Genomic DNA, 20,730 nt, shown 5'->3' on the forward strand with positions numbered 1-20,730 from the left:
TGCGCGGCGGTCGGAGCGGCCCGAAGCGGATCGGGGAGGTTCGGAACGGCTCGCAGAGGTTCGGAGAGGCCCGAAGAGGTTCGGGAAGACTCGGAGCGGCCCGAAGCGGATCGGGGAGGTTCGGACCGGAAGGAGGCGCGGCGGTCGGAGCGGCCCGAAGCGGATCGGGGAGGCTCGGAGAGGTTCGGGAAGGCTCGGAGCGGCCCGAAGCGGCTCGGGGAGGTTCGGGAAGGCTCGGACCGGAAGGAGCCGCGGAGGGCGGCGCGCGACGGGGGTCCGTTTCCGGCGGGTGGGCGCGCGCCGCGGCGGTCCGTTTCCGGCGGGCGGCTGAGGGAGGAGCCATGGCGGCCCCGCAGCCGCCGCCCCCGAAGCCCTGGGAGAACCGGAGGAGCCCGGGGGCCCCGCCGCCGGGACAGGGCCCCGGGACCGCCTACCAGTAAGGGACGCCCCCGACCCTCACCCGCATCCGCACCGTCTTGGCCCTCCCTGCGAAACGCTTACTATGTGCCAAGCACTGTTCGAAGCGCTGGGGGGGGGGGGGGGAATCCAAGGGGATCAGGTGGGCCCACAGTCTTCATCCCCATTCGACAGATGAGGGAACTGAGGCCCAGAAAATAATCATAATAATGATAATGCCATTTATTAAGCGCTTACTATGTGCCAAGCACTGTTCTAAGCGCTGTTGGGGGGATCCAAGGGGATCAGGGTGGTCCCACGCAGGGCCCACAGTCTTCATCCCCATTCGACAGCTGAGGGAACTGAGGCACAGAAAATAATAATAATAATGATAATGGCATTTATTAAGCGCTTACTATGTGCCAAGCACTGTTCTAAGCGCTGGGGGTGGGGTGGGGGGGGATCCAAGGGGATCAGGTGGTCCCACGCGGGGCCCACAGCCTTCATCCCCATTCGACAGCTGAGGGAACTGAGGGCCAGAAAATAATAATAATAATAATAGTGATGGCATTTGCTTATAATAACAATAATGATAATGGCATTTATTAAGCGCTTACTATGCGCCAAGCACTGTTTTAAGCTCTAGGGGGGATACAAGGTGATCAGGTGGTCCCACGCGGGGCCCACAGTCTTCATCCCCAATCGATAGCTGAGGGAACTGAGGGCCAGAAAATAATAATAATAATAGTGATGGCATTTGCTTATAATAACAATAATGATAATGGCATTTATTAAGCGCTTACTATGCGCCAAGCACTGTTTTAAGCTCTAGGGGGGGGGTACAAGGTGATCAGGTGGTCCCACGCGGGGCCCACAGTCTTCATCCCCATTTGACAGCTGAGGGAACTGAAGCCCGGGAAATAACAATAATAATAATAATAGTAATAATGGTATTTGCTAATAATAACAATAAATGATAATGGCATTTATTAAGTGCTTACTATGTGCCAAACACTGTTCTAAGCGCTGTTGGGGGGATCCAAGGGGATCAGGTGGTCCCACGCGGGGCCCACAGTCTTCATCCCCATTTGACGGCTGAGGGAACTGAGGCACAGAAAATAATCATAATAATGATAATGGCATTTATTAAGCGCTTACTATGTGCCAAGCACTGTTCTAAGCGCTGTTGGGGGGATCCAAGGGGATCAGGTGGGCCCACACGGGGCCCACAGTCTTCATCCCCATTTGACAGCTGAGGGAACTGAGGGGCAGAAAATAATCATAATAATGATAATGGCATTTATTAAGCGCTTACTATGTGCCAAGCACTGTTCTAAGCGCTGTTGGGGGGATCCAAGGGGATCAGGTGGTCCCACATGGGGCTCACAGTCTTCATCCCCATTTGACAGCTGAGGGAACTGAGGGCCAGAAAATAATAATAGTAATGATGATGGCATTTATTAAGCGCTTACTATGTGCCAAGCACTGTTCTAAGCACTGGGGGGGATACAAGGGGATCGGGTGGGCCCACGCGGGGCTCACGGTCTTCATCCCCATTTGACAGCTGAGGGAACTGAGGGCCAGAAAATAATAGTAGTAATGATGATGGCATTTGCTAATAATAACAATAATGATAATGGTATTTATTAAGCACTTACTATGTGCCAGGCACTGTTCTAAGCGCTGGTGGGGGGATACAAGGTGATCAGGTGGTCCCACGCGGGGCCCACAGTCTTCATCCCCATTCGACAGCTGAGGGAACTGAGGCACAGAAAATAATCATAATAATGATGGTATTTGTTAATAATAACAATAATAATAATGGCATTTATTAAGTAATTACTATGTGCCAAGCACTGTTCTAAGCCCTAGGGGGGGATCCAAGGGGATCAGGTGGTCCCACGCGGGGCCCACAGTCTTCATCCCCATTTGACGGCTGAGGGAACTGAGGCACAGAAAATAATCATAATAATGATAATGGCATTTATTAAGCGCTTACTATATGCCAAGCACTGTTCTAGGTGCTGTTGGGGGGATCCAAGGGGATCAGGTGGGCCCACGCGGGGCCCACAGTCTTCATCCCCATTTGACAGCTGAGGGAACTGAGGCCCAGAAAATAATAATAATAATGATAATGGAATTTATTAAGCGCTTACTATGTGCCAAGCACTGTTCTAAGCGCTGTTGGGGGGATCCAAGGGGATCAGGTGGGCCCACGCGGGGCCCACAGTCTTCATCCCCATTCGACGGCTGAGGGAACTGAGGGCCAGAAAATAATCATGATAATGATGGTATTTGTTAATAATAACAATAATGATAATGGTATTTATTAAGCAATTACTATGTGCCAAGCACTGTTCGAAGCGCTGTTGGGGGGATCCAAGGGGATCAGGTGGGCCCACACGGGGCCCACAGTCTTCATCCCCATTTGACAGCTGAGGGAACTGAGGGCCAGAACATAATCATAATAATGATAATGGCATTTATTAAGCACTTACTATGTGCCAAGCACTGTTCTAAGCGCTTGGGGGGGATACAAGGGGATCAGGTGGTCCCACATGGGGCTCACAGTCTTCATCCCCATTTGACAGCTGAGGGAACTGAGGGGCAGAAAATAATCATAATAATGATAATGGCATTTATTAAGCGCTTACTATGTGCCAAGCACTGTTCTAAGCGCTGTTGGGGGGATCCAAGGGGATCAGGTGGGCCCACACGGGGCCCACAGTCTTCATCCCCATTTGACAGCTGAGGGAACTGAGGGCCAGAACATAATCATAATAATGATAATGGCATTTATTAAGCGCTTACTATGTGCCAAGCACTGTTCTAAGCGCTGTTGGGGGGATCCAAGGAGATCAGGTGGGCCCACAGTCTTCATCCCCATTCGACGGCTGAGGGAACTGAGGCGCAGAAAATAATCATAATAATGATAATGGCATTTATTAAGCGCTTACTATGTGCCAAGCACTGTTCTAAGCGCTGTTGGGGGGATCCAAGGGGATCAGGTGGGCCCACACGGGGCCCACAGTCTTCATCCCCATTTGACAGCTGAGGGAACTGAGGGCCAGAACATAATCATAATAATGATAATGGCATTTATTAAGCGCTTACTATGTGCCAAGCACTGTTCTAAGCGCTGTTGGGGGGATCCAAGGAGATCAGGTGGGCCCACAGTCTTCATCCCCATTCGACGGCTGAGGGAACTGAGGGGCAGAAAATAATCATAATAATGATAATGGCATTTATTTAGCGCTTACTATGTGCCAAGCACTGGTCTAAGCGCTGTTGGGGGGACCCAAGGGGATCAGGGTGGTCCCACGCAGAGCCCACAGTCTTCATCCCCATTTGACAGCTGAGGGAACTGAGGCACAGAAAATAATCATAATAATGATAATGGCATTTATTAAGTGATTACTATGTGCCAAGCACTGTTCCAAGCACTGTTGGGGGGAATCCAAGGGGATCAGGTGGGCCCACGCAGGGCTCACAGTCTTCATCCCCATTTGACAGCTGAGGGAACTGAGGCACAGAAAATAATAATAATAATGATAATGGCATTTATTAAGCGCTTACTATGTGCCAAGCACTGTTCTAAGCGCTGTTGGGGGGATCCAAGGGGATCAGGTGGGCCCACGCGGGGCCCACAGTCTTCATCCCCATTCGACGGCTGAGGGAACTGGGGGCCAGAAAATAATCATGATAATGATGGTATTTGTTAATAATAACAATAATGATAATGGTATTTATTAAGCAATTACTATGTGCCAAGCACTGTTCGAAGCGCTGTTGGGGGGATCCAAGGGGATCAGGTGGTCCCACGCGGGGCCCACAGTCTTCATCCCCATTTGACGGCTGAGGGAACTGAGGCACAGAAAATAATCATAATAATGATAATGGCATTTATTAAGCGCTTACTATATGCCAAGCACTGTTCTAGGTGCTGTTGGGGGGATCCAAGGGGATCAGGTGGGCCCACGCGGGGCCCACAGTCTTCATCCCCATTTGACAGCTGAGGGAACTGAGACACAGAAAGTAATCATAATAATGATAATGGCATTTATTAAGCGCTTACTATGTGCCAAGCACTGTTCTAAGCGCTGTTGGGGGGAATCCAAGGGGATCAGGTTGTCCCACACAGGGCTCCCAGTCTTCATCCCCATTTGACAGCTGAGGGAACTGAGGGCCAGAAAATAATCATAGTAATGATGGCATTTGATAATAATAACAATAATGATAATGGCATTTATTAAGCACTTACTATGTGCCAGGCACTGTTCTAAGCGCTGGTGGGGGGATACAAGGTGATCAGGTGGTCCCACGCGGGGCCCACAGTCTTCATCCCCATTCGACAGCTAAGGGAACTGAGGCACAGAAAATAATCATAATAATGATGGTATTTGTTAATAATAACAATAATAATAATGGCATTTATTAAGTAATTACTATGTGCCAAGCACTGTTCTAAGCCCTAGGGGGGGATCCAAGGGGATCAGGTGGTCCCACGCGGGGCCCACAGTCTTCATCCCCATTTGACGGCTGAGGGAACTGAGGCACAGAAAATAATCATAATAATGATAATGGCATTTATTAAGCGCTTACTATATGCCAAGCACTGTTCTAGGTGCTGTTGGGGGGATCCAAGGGGATCAGGTGGGCCCACGCGGGGCCCACAGTCTTCATCCCCATTTGACAGCTGAGGGAACTGAGACACAGAAAGTAATCATAATAATGATAATGGCATTTATTAAGTGCTTACTATGTGCCAAGCACTGTTCTAAGCGCTGTTGGGGGGATCCAAGGGGATCAGGTGGTCCCACACGGGCTCACAATCTTCATCCCCATTTGACAGCTGAGGGAACTGAGGGGCAGAAAATAATCATAATAATGATAATGGCATTTATCAAGCGCTTACTATGTGCCAAGCACTGTTCTAAGCGCTGGGGGGCGGGGGGGATCCAAGGGGATCAGGTGGTCCCACGAGGGGCCCATAGTCTTCATCCCCATTCGACAGCTGAGGGAACTGAGGGGCAGAAAATAATCATAATAATGATAATGGCATTTGCTAATAATAACAGTAATGATAATGGCATTAATTAAGCGCTTACTATGTGCCAAGCACTGTTCTAATTGCTAGGGGTGGGGGGGATACAAGGTGATCAGGTGGTACCACGCGGGGCCCACAGTCTTCATCCCCATTTGACAGCCGAGGGAACTGAGGCCCAGAAAATAATAATAATAATGATAATGGCATTTATTAAGTGCTTACTATGTGCCAAGCACTGTTCTAAGCTCTCGGAGGGATACAAGGGGATCAGGTGGTCCCACACGGGGCCCACAGCCTTCATCCCCATTTGACAGCTCAGGGAACTGAGGGCCAGAAAATAATAATAATAATGATGGCATTTGCTAATACTAACAATAATGATAATGGCGTTTATTAAGCAATTACTATGTGCCAAGCAGTGTTCTAAGTGCTGCGGGGGGATACAAGGTGATCAGGTGGTCCCACGCGGGCTCACAGTCTTCATCCCCATTTGACAGCTGAGGGAACTGAGGGCCAGAAAATAATAATAATAATAATGATGGCATTTGCTAATAATAACAATAATGATAATGGCATTTACTAAGCGCTTATTATGTGCCAAGCACTGTTGTAAGCACTGGAGGGGGATACAAGGTGATCAGGTGGTCCCACGCGGGGCTCACAGTCTTCATCCCCATTTGGCAGCTGAAGGAGTTGAGGGCCAGAAAATAATAATAATAATAATGATGGCATTTGCTAATAATAACAATAATAATGATGGCATTTATTAAGTGTTTACTATGTGCCAAGCACTGTTCTAAGCGCCCGGGGGAATACAAGGGGATCAGGTGGTCCCACGTGGGGCTCACAGTCTTCATCCCCATTTGACAGCTGAGGGAACTGAGGCCCAGAAAATAATAATAATAATGATGGCATTTGCTAATAATAACAGTAATGATAATGGCATTTATTAAGCACTTACTATGTGCCAAGCACTGTTCTAAGCGCTGAGGGGGGGAATACAAGGTGATCAGGTGGTCCCACGCGGGGCTCATAGTCTTCATCCCCATTTTACAGCTGAGGGAACTGAGGCCCAGAAGATAATAATAATGATGGTGTTCGTTAAGCACTTACTGTGTGCCAAACACCGTTCTAAGCACCGGGGCGAATGCAAGATGATCAGGTTGTCCCCCAGGGGGCCCACAGTCTTCATCCCCATTTGACAGCTGAGGGAACTGAGGCCCAGAAAATAGTAATAATAATGATTGTGTTTGATAATCGCCTACTATGTGCCAAGCACTGTTCTAAGCGCTGGGGGGGATACAAGGTGAGCAGGTTGTCCCACGGGGGGCCCACAGTCTTCATCCCCATTTGACAGCTGGGGGAACTGAGGCCCAGAGAATAATAATAATAATGATGGCATTTGTTAAGCGCTTACTATGTGCAAAGCACTGTTCTAAGCGCTAGGATAATAATAATGGCATTTGTTAAGCGCTTCATATGTGCCAAGCACTGTTCTAAGCACTGGGAAACATACAAGGTCATCAGGTTGTCCCACATAATAATGATGGTGTTTGTTGAGCGCTTACTATGTGCCAAACACTGTTCTAAGCGCTGGGGGGATACAAGGTGATTAGGTTGTCTCATGTGGGGCTCACAGTCTCCATCGCCCTTTTCCAGATGAGGGAACTGAGGCCCAGAGAAGTTGTGACTTGCCCAAAGTCACCCAGCTGACAAGTGGCGGAGCCGGGATTAGAACCCACGACCCCTGACTCCCAAGCCCGCGCTCATATTAATGATGCTATTTGTTAAGGGAGCACTGTGTGCCAAGCACTGTTCTAAGTCCTGGGGGTAGATACAAGGTAATCGGGTTGGACACAGTCCCCGTCCCATGTGGGGCTCACAGTCTCCATCCCCATTTTCCAGATGAGGTCTCTGAGGCCCAGAGAAGTGAAGCGACTTGCCCAAGGTCACCCAGCAGACAAGTGGCAGAGGTGGGATTAGAACCCAGGGCCATCTGACTTCCAGCCTGTGCTCTATCCACTAGGCCATGCTGCTTCTGGGCAGGGGTGCCTCTCTGACACGCCCCTTCCCCTCCCCCTGTTGCTGTTGGTGAGGGGGCTGAGGTCGGCAGCATAGACCCTCAACTCCTTGTGGGCAGGAATATGTCTGTTTATTGTTATAGCGTACTCTCCCAAGCTTTTAGTGCAGTGCTGTGCACACAGTAAGTGCTCAATAAATACAATTGAATGAATGAATGAGCCATGCTTGTCCGCCCACTCACGACCCACCCTGCTAGTGGAAAGGGAATGAGTTTGGAAGTCAGACGACCTGGGTTCTAATCCCACCTCTGCCACTTGCCTGCTGTGTGACCTTGGGCAAGCCGCTTAATAATAATAATAATAATAATGATGGCATTTGTTAAGCGCTTACTATGTGCACAGCACTGTTCTAAGCGCTGGGGGGGATACAATTTGATCAAGTTGTCCCATGTGGGGCTCACCGTCTTAATCCCCATTTTTACAGATGAGGTAACTGAGGCTCAGAGAAGTGAAGTGACTTGCCCAAGGTCACACAGCAGACTTGTGATGGAGCCGGGATTCGAACCCATGACCTCCGACTCCAAAGCCCGTGCTCTTTCCACTGAGCCACGCTGCTTCTCTGATTAACTGATTAACTTCTCTGTGCCTCAGTTCACTCATCGGTAAAATGGAGATTAAAACTGTGAGCCCCCCCATGGGATAACCTGATTACCTTGTATCTACCCCAGTGCTTAGAACAGGGCTCGGCACGTAGCGCTTAACAAATACCGTAATTATTAGCATTATTATTATTTACCCACCACCTACGAGAAGGGCCCACCCCCCAGCTCGCCCCTGTAGTCTGTCAGCTCACTGTGGGCAGGGAATTTGTCTACCAACTCTGTTCTGTTGTGCTGTCCCAAACACTTAGAACCGTGCTGTGCACACAGTAAGCACTCAATAAATACGATTGATTGATTGACCTTGGGCAACCCGCCACCCAGCCCTTCAGCCTCCCCGGCTGTCAGTTGGGTTCCCTGGCGCCTGTCCGCCCAGCGAGGAGGGAAGTCAGCCCTGCGGGGAAACTGCTCAGTGATGACAGGTTTAGTAAATAAACTTGAGAGGTACACAGTAAATACCAAATAGCCCTTCCCAGGGAGCCAAGAGGTGGACTGCAAAGAGCATGGCTTACTGGAAAGAGCACGAGCCTGAGAGTTAGAGGACCTGGGTTCTAATCCCGACTCCGCCACTTACCTGCAGTGTGACCTTGGGCAAGTCACTTAATTTCTCTGTGCCTCGGTTCCCTCATCTGTAAAATGGGGATTCAGTTTCTGCGGCCCCTCCTACTTAGAATGTGAGTCCCGTGTGGGATCTGATTGTCTTATTCTACCCCAGCGCTTAGTACAGTGTTTGGCACCACAATTACCACAATTATTATTAGCATATTTTAAGACCAGTATTTCAACAGCCTGTTTGCGGTCGACTGCTGCAACTCCCCAATTCTGGGCTGGTTCCACCTGCTTTGTTGTGAAACCTGTCGAACTTTCGTACTCTGTATAGGATCGATGTTGAAGGTTCTTGAAAACAAACTTGTTTTCTAGTTTGCCATAGCCTAATATGCCCTAAAAATAAAAGACAAACTTCGTGAGTTGTCCTGTGACTTATGTGTTTATTTCCAACTTCCCACTCCTCTGTTTTTATGAATGTGCTTGAAAGGGATAGTTAGTGTGGTATTCGCTTAAACCAGTTTCCTCATCAATGGTATCCATTAGTTAACCAAAGCCCATTCTTAGGCTGTATGTCCTGCAGACCTCAGTCAATTTATTGAGCATGTATTGTTTGTGAAGCCCTTTAATAAGCGCTTGGGAAAGTACAGTACAACAGAGTTGGTAAACATGGTCCCTGCCCATAAGGAGCTTATAGTCTAGAGGGATAAACAGACATTAAAATAAATTACAGATATGTACACAGGTGCTGTGGGGCTGAGGGTAGGGTGAATAGTCAGTGCTTAAAGGGTACTATTTATTCCCCCTGGAGACATTCAGTAAATATTAATGAAAAGTACCTAACGAATCAAAAGGAAAGACAGATGTTATGAACTATATCTCAACTCTGGAATTAACAGAGTATCTTAAATATGGCATCTATACAGTACTCAATAGCATAGGCAGGGTGTAATAATAATTATAATAAGCAGCATGAGAAGCAGCAGTGAGCAGCGGAGAAGCAGCGTGGCTCAGTGGAAAGAGCCCGGGCTTTGGAGTCAGAGGTCATGGGTTCAAATTCCGGCTCCGCCGATTGTCAGCTGTGTGACTTTGGGCAAGTTGCTTAACTTCTCTGTGCCTCAGTTACCTCATCTGTAAAATGGGGATGAAGACTGTGAGCCCCCCGTGGGACAACCTGATCGCCTTGTAACCTCCCCAGCGCTTAGAACAGTGCTTTGCACATAGTAAGCACTTAATAAATGCCATCATTATTATTATTATTAATGATACTTGTTAAGTGCTACCAAGTGCCAAACACTGGGGGAGGTACAAGTTAATCAGGTTGGACACAGTCCCTGTCCCACATGAGGCTCACAATCTTCATCCCCATTTTACTGATGAGGTAACTGAGGCCCAAAGAAGGCCTTATTTTTCTAATTAAAAGATTTCGTATTCATCCTTGGTGTGATTTGTGAGTTGATTGATCTTTTGAAATCCAGACAGCACTGAACGTTATTTTTTTCTTTTTAGGTCCCCTGATTTGGGACCTAATTTGCTGACAAGACCCGGACAGCCAACGCTTACCCGCATCCCCCCACCTATTCTGCCAAGACCATCTCAGCAACCAGGAACTAGCAGCCTGAACACTTTTCGACCCGCGTACAGTTCCTTTTCTTCAGGCTACAGCTCCTACGGAAACTCATTTTATGGGACTTACAGCCCCTACAGTTACGGATATGGCGGGTTGGGCTACAACCGATTCCGAACAGATGATCTTCCTCCCAGCAGATTCGTTCAACAAGCCGAAGAGAGCAGCAGAGGAGCGTTTCAGTCCATTGAAAGTATCGTCCACGCGTTCGCTTCGGTCAGCATGATGATGGATGCTACCTTCTCAGCGGTGTATAACAGCTTCAGGGCTGTCTTGGATGTAGCCAATCATTTTTCCCGATTGAAAATACACTTCACAAAGGTGTTTTCAGCTTTTGCACTAGTCAGGACTCTAAGATATCTCTACAGACGGTTGCAGCGGCTCCTGGGTTTGCAGAGGGGCTCTGAAAATGAGGACTTATGGGCTCAGAGTGAAGGAACCGTGGCATGCATTAGCCCTGAAGACAGAGCGGCCAACTCGGCAAAATCTTGGCCAATATTCCTGTTCTTGGCTGTTATCCTCGGAGGTCCTTATCTCATCTGGAAGCTGCTGTCCTCACAAAGCGATGAAGTTACAGGTAAAGGGCAGCACGCGCGAAGAGTATGAATAGACACTTTCACAAATGTATCAGGACATTTTAGGTCACTGTGTTTTCGTGTTAACACAAACGAGAACACAGTGATCAGAGTAAGCGCTGCACTGGGCGCTTGGGAGAGTACAGTGATTTGAGAAACATGATCTCTACCCTCAAGGAGTATACAGCCCAATTCCTTGTCTAGTGACATGTTGGATCAAAGTTACATTTTGGGAAGCAGAGGACCTGAGCTCTAATCCCAGCTCCATCACTTGCTGTGTGACCTTGGGCAAGTCACTTAACTTCTCTGGGCCTCAATTTCCTCAACTGTAAAATGGGGATTCATTACCTGTTCTCCCTTCCACTTAGACTGTGAGCCTCATGTGGTACAGGATCTATGCCCCCGACCTGATTAAAGTGTATCTACCCTAGCACTGTGCTTGGCACATAGCGCATAACAATACCATTAAAAAAAACTTGATTAGAAAAGAAGGAACTGAAAAAGCAGGAGGCCTGTCAATAATTAATCTGTGGTCACCAAATTGATTTTTTTTTCAGCATTTTAGTTCCTAGAAAACATGTACAATATTTTAACTGCATGTCTTCCTCTGCCTCGTTACAATAAATTGGAGGCGAGTGTTTTTAATGAAGACAGACATAAATATCAATATGGTCAAAAGGATTATTTTTTATCCTGATGGTTTTATTCTCTCCTTTTGGCACCCAGGTACCTCCAACTGGGCAAGCGGTGAAGACGATCACGTAGTTGCCAGAGCAGAGTATGATTTTGCTGCTGTATCTGAGGAAGAAATTTCTTTTCATGCAGGTGATATGTTGAATTTAGCCCCCAAAGGTAAATATGTCTGGAGGGTTTTTTAATTCTTGTATTTTCATTGAAATGTTATTTCTTCTTGTGAATGATATCCAGTCTCTTGGCTTCTGAAAACCCCTGGGCTTTTCTTGAGGTGGTGGGGGTTTTTTTGTTTGGAGTTTTTCTGTAATTCATTGTAGAAATGGAGTACTTCTTCTCTTGGACTACATGGATTAGTATGCCAATGATTGAGAAAGATTTAGCTGGTTTTAACTTGTTAGGTTTTTGACAGCTCAGTCTCTCTGTCTTTCAAGCACAGATGCCTGTACTCAAATCCTGCCTCCAACTTTGAGGAATTATTTAATAAATATTCATGGATTTTTTTCTTTAATTTAAAGATGCTAGTTAGTAAACTAATTGCCTGCATTTAAACTTCATATTTTATTTCTGTTTCCAAAAAGCTAGCTAGTATGGAGGTGCTTGAAATTCAGTTGTTTTAAGTCAATTACAAGATAAGCTAGGTCTGTACAATTCTTTGGTTATATTTTTAGGTTGTTCAGGACTTAATTATCCAATTTCATTGGTTCAGTCGTATTTATAGAGCGCTTACTGTGTGCAGAGCACTGTACTAAGCACTTGGAAAGTGCAATTCAGCAATAGAGTCAGTCCCTGCCCACACCAGGCTTACAATTTGTTCCTTTTTTTTCTTTCTCTTCATCATCTGCTTTTTCATTTTTATTTGTTAGCACCTAGAATTAGGCTAGTAGTATTTATTGAGTCCCCACTTGGTGCAGTGTATTAAAGCGCTTGGGAAGTTCTGAATAAAGGAGTAACACATTCCCTCTCCACAAACGACTTGCACTCTATTTGGAGAGAGAAACATAAAAAATATTTACTGGAGTAATCAAAATAAACAACTCATTGAACAACTGAATAAGCGTATGTACAAGAGTGCTGAGGATGAGTATAATCAATCAATGGAATTTATTGAGCGCTAACAGTGTACAGAGTACTGTACGAAGAGTTACAGAGAGTACTAAATCGGAGCTGGTAGACACCTTCTCTGCCCATAAGGAGCTTACAATCTATAGGGGTGATGGACATTAAGTTAAATTATGAATATGTACGGTGTATCGGATAGAGCACAGGCCTGGGAGTTAGAAGGTCATGGGTTCTAATCCAGACTCCACCACTAGTCAGCTGTGTGACCTTGGGCATGTCACTTTACTTCTCTGGCACTCAGTTACCTCATCTGTAAAAAATGGGGATTAAGACTGTGAACCCAGTGTGGGACAGGGACTGTGTCCAACCTGGTTAACTTGTATCTACTCCCCATGGTTAGAACAGTGCTCGGCACATAGCGCTTAACAAGTACCATAATTGTTAGTATTAAGTGATGTGGGGCTGAGGATGGGGTGAATATCAAGGGCTTCAAGAGGTGCAATACCTTTCAAATTTTTACCTACTCTGTCTCAAGTAACTGCTACCCAATTCCCCCTCTATTGGGGTTTCTAGAAAGAGGAAACTCAAATCAGTTGATTTTTGTAAAGAGGCTCTGGTGCAGATGGCAGGGGCGTGGGGGGCAACTTTCCAGAGTACTAGGAGAAAATCTGTAGGCAGAGGAAATTGAAATCATTATGAATAATCAATTACGATTGGACTGATAGAGCCATTTTTGGTGCAGCATTCCTCTATAGCTTGGTGGGGGTCTTCATTGATGTTATGAGTGCAGATCAATTAATCAGTCACATTCATTGAGCACTTACTCTGTGCACAGCACTTTACCAAGTGCTGGGGAGAGTACAGTATCTCAGAGTCGGTAGATACTTTCCCTGCCCACAACGAGTAGATGATACATTTATTTGCGGAACCTATCCTTCATTTAGATTTTAACCTGCTCAGGTTTCTCTTTTGGCTTTCTGAATGATACGGGTATGACTTTTCTGTCAGGATCACATTTAACCTGTAACCGTGAACTAGGGTTGAGGCATTTCAGAATGTAGAGGTTTTCAGTCTGCCCAGAGAGCTGTCTTTAGAAATAAGTTCAGCACCTTGGGGACACTTCTGGGAACTAGGGGACCAGTTTCCACAATGCTTTTGCAGTGCAGTAAGTGGTTCCGTAGTGGGCCGAAAGAGTTAATGCTTCTAAAAGTGCTTAACTTATTCATTCATTCAATTGTATTTATTGAGCACTTACTGTGTGCAGAGCACTGTACTAAGTGCTTGGGAAGTACAAGTCGGCAACATATGGAGACGGTCCCTACCCAACAACGGGCTCACAGTCTAGAAGGGGCTCACAGTCTAGAATTTACCACCGGGGAGTAACTTTAGTCACAGAAAAAATTGGGCTCATGATAATTATAATTATTGTAAAATTTAGGTGGCTTCAATAGTGGTTTTTAAAGAAGAGAAATGGAAATTTGGTCCATTCCTCTGAGAAAAAGAGGTCGCGGAGTGGCCAGCCCATTTAAATACCATTTCTCTACTTTTTCTCTCTCCTATATTTTGTGAACTTTTTTCAGGGTGTGCCCTTTTCAGCTTGTGAAATAGGTTTGTTTTTGTATCCCTGGAAAATAAGTAGCAAACAGTGCTGTAATACAGTGTTGTACAAATGTCTTCAGTGTTAATTTTTAAGCAGTATTATGCTTCCCTCTGAGTGGCCATATCTAAACATAATTATCAAATTTTTAAAAATCTGCTTAAGAATCTGATTTAAGTTTTTAAAATTTGAAGTTGTATTTTAGCTTTTTATTTTTTTCTTCCATGATGGTACTCCTTATCCAGCATTTGCAAGATGTGGAAATAGCTGACAGACTTTCAGCCTCTCAGCTACCAGAGCCACAGTCTTAGTTATGATAAAGCAACCTTGCCTAATTTAGGGTGTGAGACTACAGCTTCAATCCAGAACTATCCAAATCCTGGTTTCGAAATGAGGGTTGTATTTTGATCCAGGAAGGGTGCATCAAACCAGCCGAGAGAGAAGCAAAAAATGACCTGGGTACCTTTTTCCCCACCAGATTTCCAAAATTCCCCAGAACAAAAAAAGATTACTTGTTTAAAAATTATCAAGCCTTCTGGATACCATAATCCAAAATACTTGTCAATTTTATAGATATCAGTGGAGGCAGTTCATTACCCAAATTTACTAAGTTGACTGAAAGATTAGGGATGGATTCATAAATTGTGAAGCCTGTTTGAGCAGGGCAAATGTTAATGAAAATAAAATATTTTAAAATTAGAGTGTGTGGGGGGGTTTAAAATATTTATCTTAATGATTTGGGGTCATTAATCAAATTAAATGATTATTTAATTAAATCTTAAAACTCTGTACCCTAAATGTAATCATTAGATATTTTACCCCCAAAGTTCAATATATTTCACCCACGAGAAGTCCAATAGTTATACTACATTCAATTTCAAACCAAACTTTATTGATTTTCATATCAGTGCAAATGTGAAAATGTGTGACTTTTCAGAACATGCTTATATCTCCACACTCTTCCAACCTGATAGGTGAACTCTTTTTCAGTGTTGTAGTTGAGTACAGTGCTCTGCACACAGTAAGCGCTCAATAAATACGATTGATTGATTGATTGATTGGTGGACTTTTTTTAATGGTATTAAAGGGCTAACTTTGTTCCAGGCACTGGGGTAGATACAAGCCTATCAGGTTGGACACAGTCTGTGTCCACATGGACCTCGCAGTCTTAATCCCCATTTTTCAGATGAGGTAACTGAGGTCCAGAGAAGTTAAGTGACTGGCCCGAGGTCACACAGCGGGCCTGTGTTGGAGCCAGGATTAGAATCCAGGTCCTTCTGACTTCCAGATTTTTGCTCTATCCACTGCACCGTGCTGCTTCTCATCAGTACCCTGCATTGATTATTTCCACGTGGTAATCAGACACAAACTTATGCTTACATGAGGAAACAGACAAGGATGTTTTAGGTCCCTCAGAATCACTTTGTGTGCTCCCAAGTGTGTAGTACAGTGCTCTGCACGCGGACTGACTGACTTGTGGAGGTTGCTTTACAAATGAGAAGCAGCATGACCTAGTGGATAGAGCACAGGCCTGGGAGTTAAGGCCTGTGTTCTAATCCCCGCTTCTCCACTTGTCTGCCGTGTGACCTTGGACAAGTCATTTTCCTTTTCTGTGCCTCAGTTACCTTATCTGTAGAATGGGGATGAAGACTGAGAGCCTGACCGTGGGACAAGGACTGTGTCCAAGCTGATTAATCTGGATCTACCTCAGTGCTTAGTACAGTGCCTGGCACACAGTAAAAGCGTAACAAATACTATTAAAAAAAAAAAGTTATCAATTTACACCACTCTTGTCATTCATTCAGTCGTATTTATTGAGTGCTTACTGTGTGCAGAGCACTGTACTAAGCACTTGAACACTGTTTGTAGTTGGATTATGGCATGGGAGTGTGGCTCTTTCATGAAAGAAAATGTTTTTACCTTTGTGACATCTAAGGTAGATGACGTTGGGCTTTTCATAGGTTAGGATTAATCAAACTAAGAAAGGCAAAACATTCACAATTGAAGTTTTGAATATAATTTTCAAGAAATAAAAAAAACTACTAGAACCCAGTTCTACATTTTCATTAAGTGGTTATGAAGTGACTCTGTCATCTTTATCTTTGTCCCCATTACCTGCCCAAGTGTACGTTTAGTGTTTTACATAATTCTCAGGAGCAAGATGGCACCTTTCCAGAATGAGGAAAATATTACAGTGTTTTTGTGTGGACTAAGTAATAGGGTTGGAATGCCGGTCAGGACCATTTTGAGAGCATATTTTAAGGAGCAATGGAGAAAATGAGATGATTTAATTATGAGTACAAAGGTAAATGTTCAAGAAGACGCCTTTACTACATGTGGCTGTTTCCGCCACCCTGAGCATTCATGAAACTAATAATGCATTATTTTTAAAATTCCAGTACAGTACCTTTCAGCATTGTTTGTCACAGATCATTGGAGTGATTTTCTTTAGAATGCCCCAAAGGCAGGGAAACAGTTTAAGTGAAGTTATGTAGTTGTTTAAAAAGCTATTTCTTGAGGGGATTAAATGAAAGAAGGGATTAAGTATTGGTATATTTAGTTTTGTTTGTGGAAGACATTTAGGACTTCATTTAAGATGGTTCCCTATACTCCAGAAAAACCATTTATGAGTACGGATCAAATGAGGTAAACCTCTTTTTTAATTAAGAAATAGATATAGCTCTCGAGTTCAAAATCAAAAACACTATTACTGATGGGCTATTTTATAGATCAAAGGATCTCTTAAGGGCAAACAGCTTTAGATTTTTGTCTACGTCGTGTATAGTGGTTTGCGCCTAATGTACATGTGAAGTAATTACAAGTCTCTTTTTCTCTTCCACTAGAGCAACAACCCAAAGTGCGTGGCTGGCTCTTGGCTACTGTTGACGGTCGAGCAACAGGACTCGTGCCAGCTAATTATGTCAAAATATTGGGGAAAAGAAGAGGTAGGAAAACAGCAGGTCTGGATAAGATTGCAGAGCAGAAAAGACCTTTTACCAATCCAGCAGCAGTTAAGGAAGTCTCTATTGCTGCTGACTCTTTGGAGGAACAGGAAGCTGCCTTTGAGTCTGTTTTTGTTGAAAGTAGTAAGGTTCCAGCTGTCTCTGACTCCACTGCTAAAATTTGTGATAAGCAAGATCTTTGAAGCCCTCTGAGTCCATTTGAAATTGAACTAATCCAAAGTACTTTGTTATTTTGTTAAAACATAATAGCTGATTCACCTGTTCGATTTAGCTCTCCAGATTCATAGTCGTACTAGTAACTGTCTAAGTTTGGAATTAATGAGCTGCTGTAGAGACCAAGGGCTATTCTCTGAATTTCCGAAACAGGAAGCCCTGAGAAATAGGCAGCCTATTTGGTGTTGGATACTCACTAATGCTCCGTGGTTTGTGGAAAGAGGGGATTTAATGTTTTTTGGTGGAACGGTAGTCAGTCTTAAAACTTTAATGTTCCTGGAAGATATAAAAGGAAATCTCCAAATCTGGGAGTTTATATTTACATGTATTTATGCATATATAGATGAATAAACATAGAACAGATTTGAGTAAAGATTGTACTGTTTGTGAAGAATTGATTTCATAAATAATTATTTTATAACCAATGTGACTTTTCTGACAGGGCCATTTAGGAACAAATGTCGCAAACAAAATGAGTGATTTTTCTTCTCCGAGATTGATGCTAGTTCTACAGCACTTTGAGTGAGTCAAATGACGTAGCCACGTCTAGCAATTTTGTATTTTATTTGAATCCATTCATTGCATCCATCTGCTTTTACTTAAGCACAGTGGCTTTTTAAAAATTTTCATGACAAGGTCTGTCTGTCCTGAACTCCCCTCATCAAGAATGTATCTCTTTCAGTTTTATCTTATAAATCTAGATTTTGCTACTGACCAAGCATAAATGATGTAATGCCTTATGGATAAGACAGTTGACACATTTCGTGCCTTGAAAAGCTCAGTGCATCTAGATTCCCCCCTATGAAATTTAAAAATTTTAGTATATAAGCCATAACCGTACTATAATAGCTGAACTGAAAATGATTTTTCTTCACAAATTCAAAATAAATATTAATATGGGGAGTATTCATGTATATAAAGCTTCAAACTGTGTAATACGTGACTCTCATGGAAGTGTTTTCTTCCATTTCATTGGATTCTCTGAATACCAATTTCGAGTGCCTGAATGAATAATGTTGAAACAGCCAAAATGGGTTAAAAGGAATGGTCTCAACGTGTTTCAGAGAGGGGAGGAAATTTCTTAAAAGTCAAGGTTTCTCCAGCATTTTTTAATGGAAGGCAGCACAGGTTTGGATTCTCAACACAGACCCTCCTGAGTCTGTGAAAGTTCTTAGAAATCAGGATTTTTTAGAGAATAAAATGGACCATATTAATATATTGCATGAATGCAAAGTTAAAACAACCTTCAAAATGCATCATTTGGCGATTAACATTTAAATTGAAGCACGTGAGCAGCATCTTAAAATTATTCTTTGTTATAAATGGCTCATGATATGGTCTGTCATGAATGAATTTGCTGAAACAGGGATGATGGAAGTGTGTTCTCAAGTAAAGATGCTCCTAACTTGGTACAGTGTTAACTTTGTTAGGTACCGATACATTGTATGACAGTTTAATGGGAAAGCGTTCAACTAGTTAGGCTGGCAGAGTGCATTTGTTATAACAGGGTAGGCCTGTGCCAGGATGACTAATTACGGTTAAGGAAGGGAGAGAGAAGTGTACCCGCCATGAGTGAGGTAAATGAAAATCTTTTCTTCTTCTATTGAATGATTTTTCAATATGATTTTTTGTTGTTTGTTGGCTCAGCATGTTGGGACGTAGTGTACCTGAGTAAAGCGTTACTAACTGCATTTTGATGACCTGAAGTCTCTTTTTCCGAAACAGCAACAGCGAACCAAGGGCCAGAAGCAGAGGAAGCACCTGACTTATTTAAAAATCACAAATTTCTCAATATCATTTTTCAGTCTGATAGGGCTTTATTTGTTTTTGAAGGATAATTTTGTCAGCCAAAACGAGCTCAAAATATATTACCCTCTGAATATAATGAAATTACCTTTAAGTTGTCCATCAAGACTTAGGTTTAACGTATCTTTTCTAATCATATAATTTTGAGATTATAGCCTAATGGCTTTAAAAGAGGAGAACTCTAGTTATCAGACCTCTAACATTTTCATTTTGTAATAGCTTAATTAGTCAAGCACTGTACAGCCTTTATTCATACTGTAACTTGAATAGAGTTGTCCTTCATAAGCTCTCACTGATGGAAAAAAGGATGGAGAAAAATGTTATATTTTATTAAGTTGTGAAATTTTGTGACTGTAAATAAAGGTATTTAAACACTTACATTTTCTGAAGGCGGCATGATTTCATGAAAAATACCTGTATTCAGTATTTATTTACACTCACTGTCTCCTGCGGCGTGATTCTATTTCATGAAAAATACCTGTATTCAGTATTTAGTTACACTCACTGTCTCCTGCGAAACGACTACTGAATTTCAGTGTTTCTAAGAGTATGCTTTAGTTTTTGGGTGTAAATTTTTAGCATCTATGTAAAGATTGCAGTGACGGTTAGGGGACTGTTCCAGTCTTTACAGAGATGGAGACAGAGTTATGAATTCAACCCAAGGTGACAGCCAAAAAGAATAAAATGAGTTAATGTGGTGTGTAATACTGACATTAATCTGAACTGGTGGGACAAGAAGTTCAGATTGGGCCGTCACTAGCAAAATTAAAAGGACGGTGCTGTTCCTCTGGCCCATAATTCATAGGAATAATGGCTTCCCCTATTATGACATGTGCCATGAACAAGCTAAAGGATGAAAGGAGCCAGACCTGGCCAATACGACTACAAATTAAACTGAGTGGTAGCACGGTCCTTTTAATTGTCCTGGTAAAATATGGCTCTGAAACAGATTTTGAAAGTAGCCTCAAGTCACTGTTAAACATTTAGCAGCGTTAGTGTGAATACTGATAATATTTAGCTCATTTTGAAAAAGCACAGAAAGTTCAGTGATTTACAATTCAGGCTTCTCTTTCCAACCGTGATTTTGGGTATTCAAGCTCAATTTTCAATATTTTCTGTTGGCTTCTACAGAGCATAGTAATAGGAGTAATGGTATTTATTGTGCACCCTCTGAGTGAATGGCGCTGTCCTAAGCACTAGAGAAAGTAGAATGAAACCCAAGATCCACTCCTTGCCACTGTTTTTTTATGTCACTCTTTTGGGGAAATTACTCTCAATTTTGGCTTTATTGTGAACTTTGTTATGTTGCTTAGGAAAACTTAAAAATCATTCAAGTGAATGAAATAATAGAACAGTGCAAAGACAGATAAAGGAGGGAAAAGTTATGGCAGAACTGTGGCCAACTTAGATTGTAAACCCCTTAAGGGCCAAGGACTGTTGAAATAATTCCCACCTTTGTATTCTTTGCCAATACTTAGTGCAGTGCCCTGGACCCAGCGTGCACTTAAAAAATATTGCTACTGCTACT

General features: G+C 43.6%; 1 protein-coding gene across 3 annotated transcripts; it reads left to right on the forward strand.

The window, feature by feature from the left end:
* Positions 1 to 337: 337 nt before the first annotated feature.
* On the forward strand, positions 338 to 19,577 carry PEX13 (peroxisomal biogenesis factor 13). 3 transcript variants are annotated; one of them, XM_038751347.1, is made up of 6 exons: positions 338 to 436; positions 10,179 to 10,873; positions 11,598 to 11,723; positions 17,064 to 17,165; positions 17,839 to 17,918; positions 19,122 to 19,577. In XM_038751347.1, the coding sequence occupies exons 1-5, from the start codon at positions 342 to 344 to the stop codon at positions 17,874 to 17,876; spliced, it is 1,056 nt and encodes a 351-aa protein (XP_038607275.1). In that variant the 5' UTR covers positions 338 to 341; the 3' UTR covers positions 17,877 to 17,918; positions 19,122 to 19,577. The 3 variants fall into 3 exon arrangements, with proteins under 3 accessions (XP_038607275.1, XP_038607274.1, XP_038607272.1); XM_038751346.1 differs by having other exon boundaries at positions 17,839 to 19,577; XM_038751344.1 differs by having other exon boundaries at positions 17,064 to 19,577.
* Positions 19,578 to 20,730: the final 1,153 nt, after the last annotated feature.

This window comes from Tachyglossus aculeatus, chromosome 9, assembly GCF_015852505.1.
Source record: "Tachyglossus aculeatus isolate mTacAcu1 chromosome 9, mTacAcu1.pri, whole genome shotgun sequence".
Lineage (NCBI taxonomy): Eukaryota > Metazoa > Chordata > Mammalia > Monotremata > Tachyglossidae > Tachyglossus > Tachyglossus aculeatus.

What these genes read in the sequence shown, in the direction of transcription:
- PEX13 (XM_038751344.1), top strand. Translation starts at nt 342, where the DNA reads ATGGCGGCCCCGCAGCCGCCGCCCCCGAAGCCCTGGGAGAACCGGAGG. An exon ending in GGCCCCGGGACCGCCTACCA is followed by an intron (nt 437 to 10,178) that starts GTAAGGGACGCC and finishes TTTTCTTTTTAG; the next exon opens with GTCCCCTGATTTGGGACCTA. An exon ending in ACAAAGCGATGAAGTTACAG is followed by an intron (nt 10,874 to 11,597) that starts GTAAAGGGCAGC and finishes TTTGGCACCCAG; the next exon opens with GTACCTCCAACTGGGCAAGC.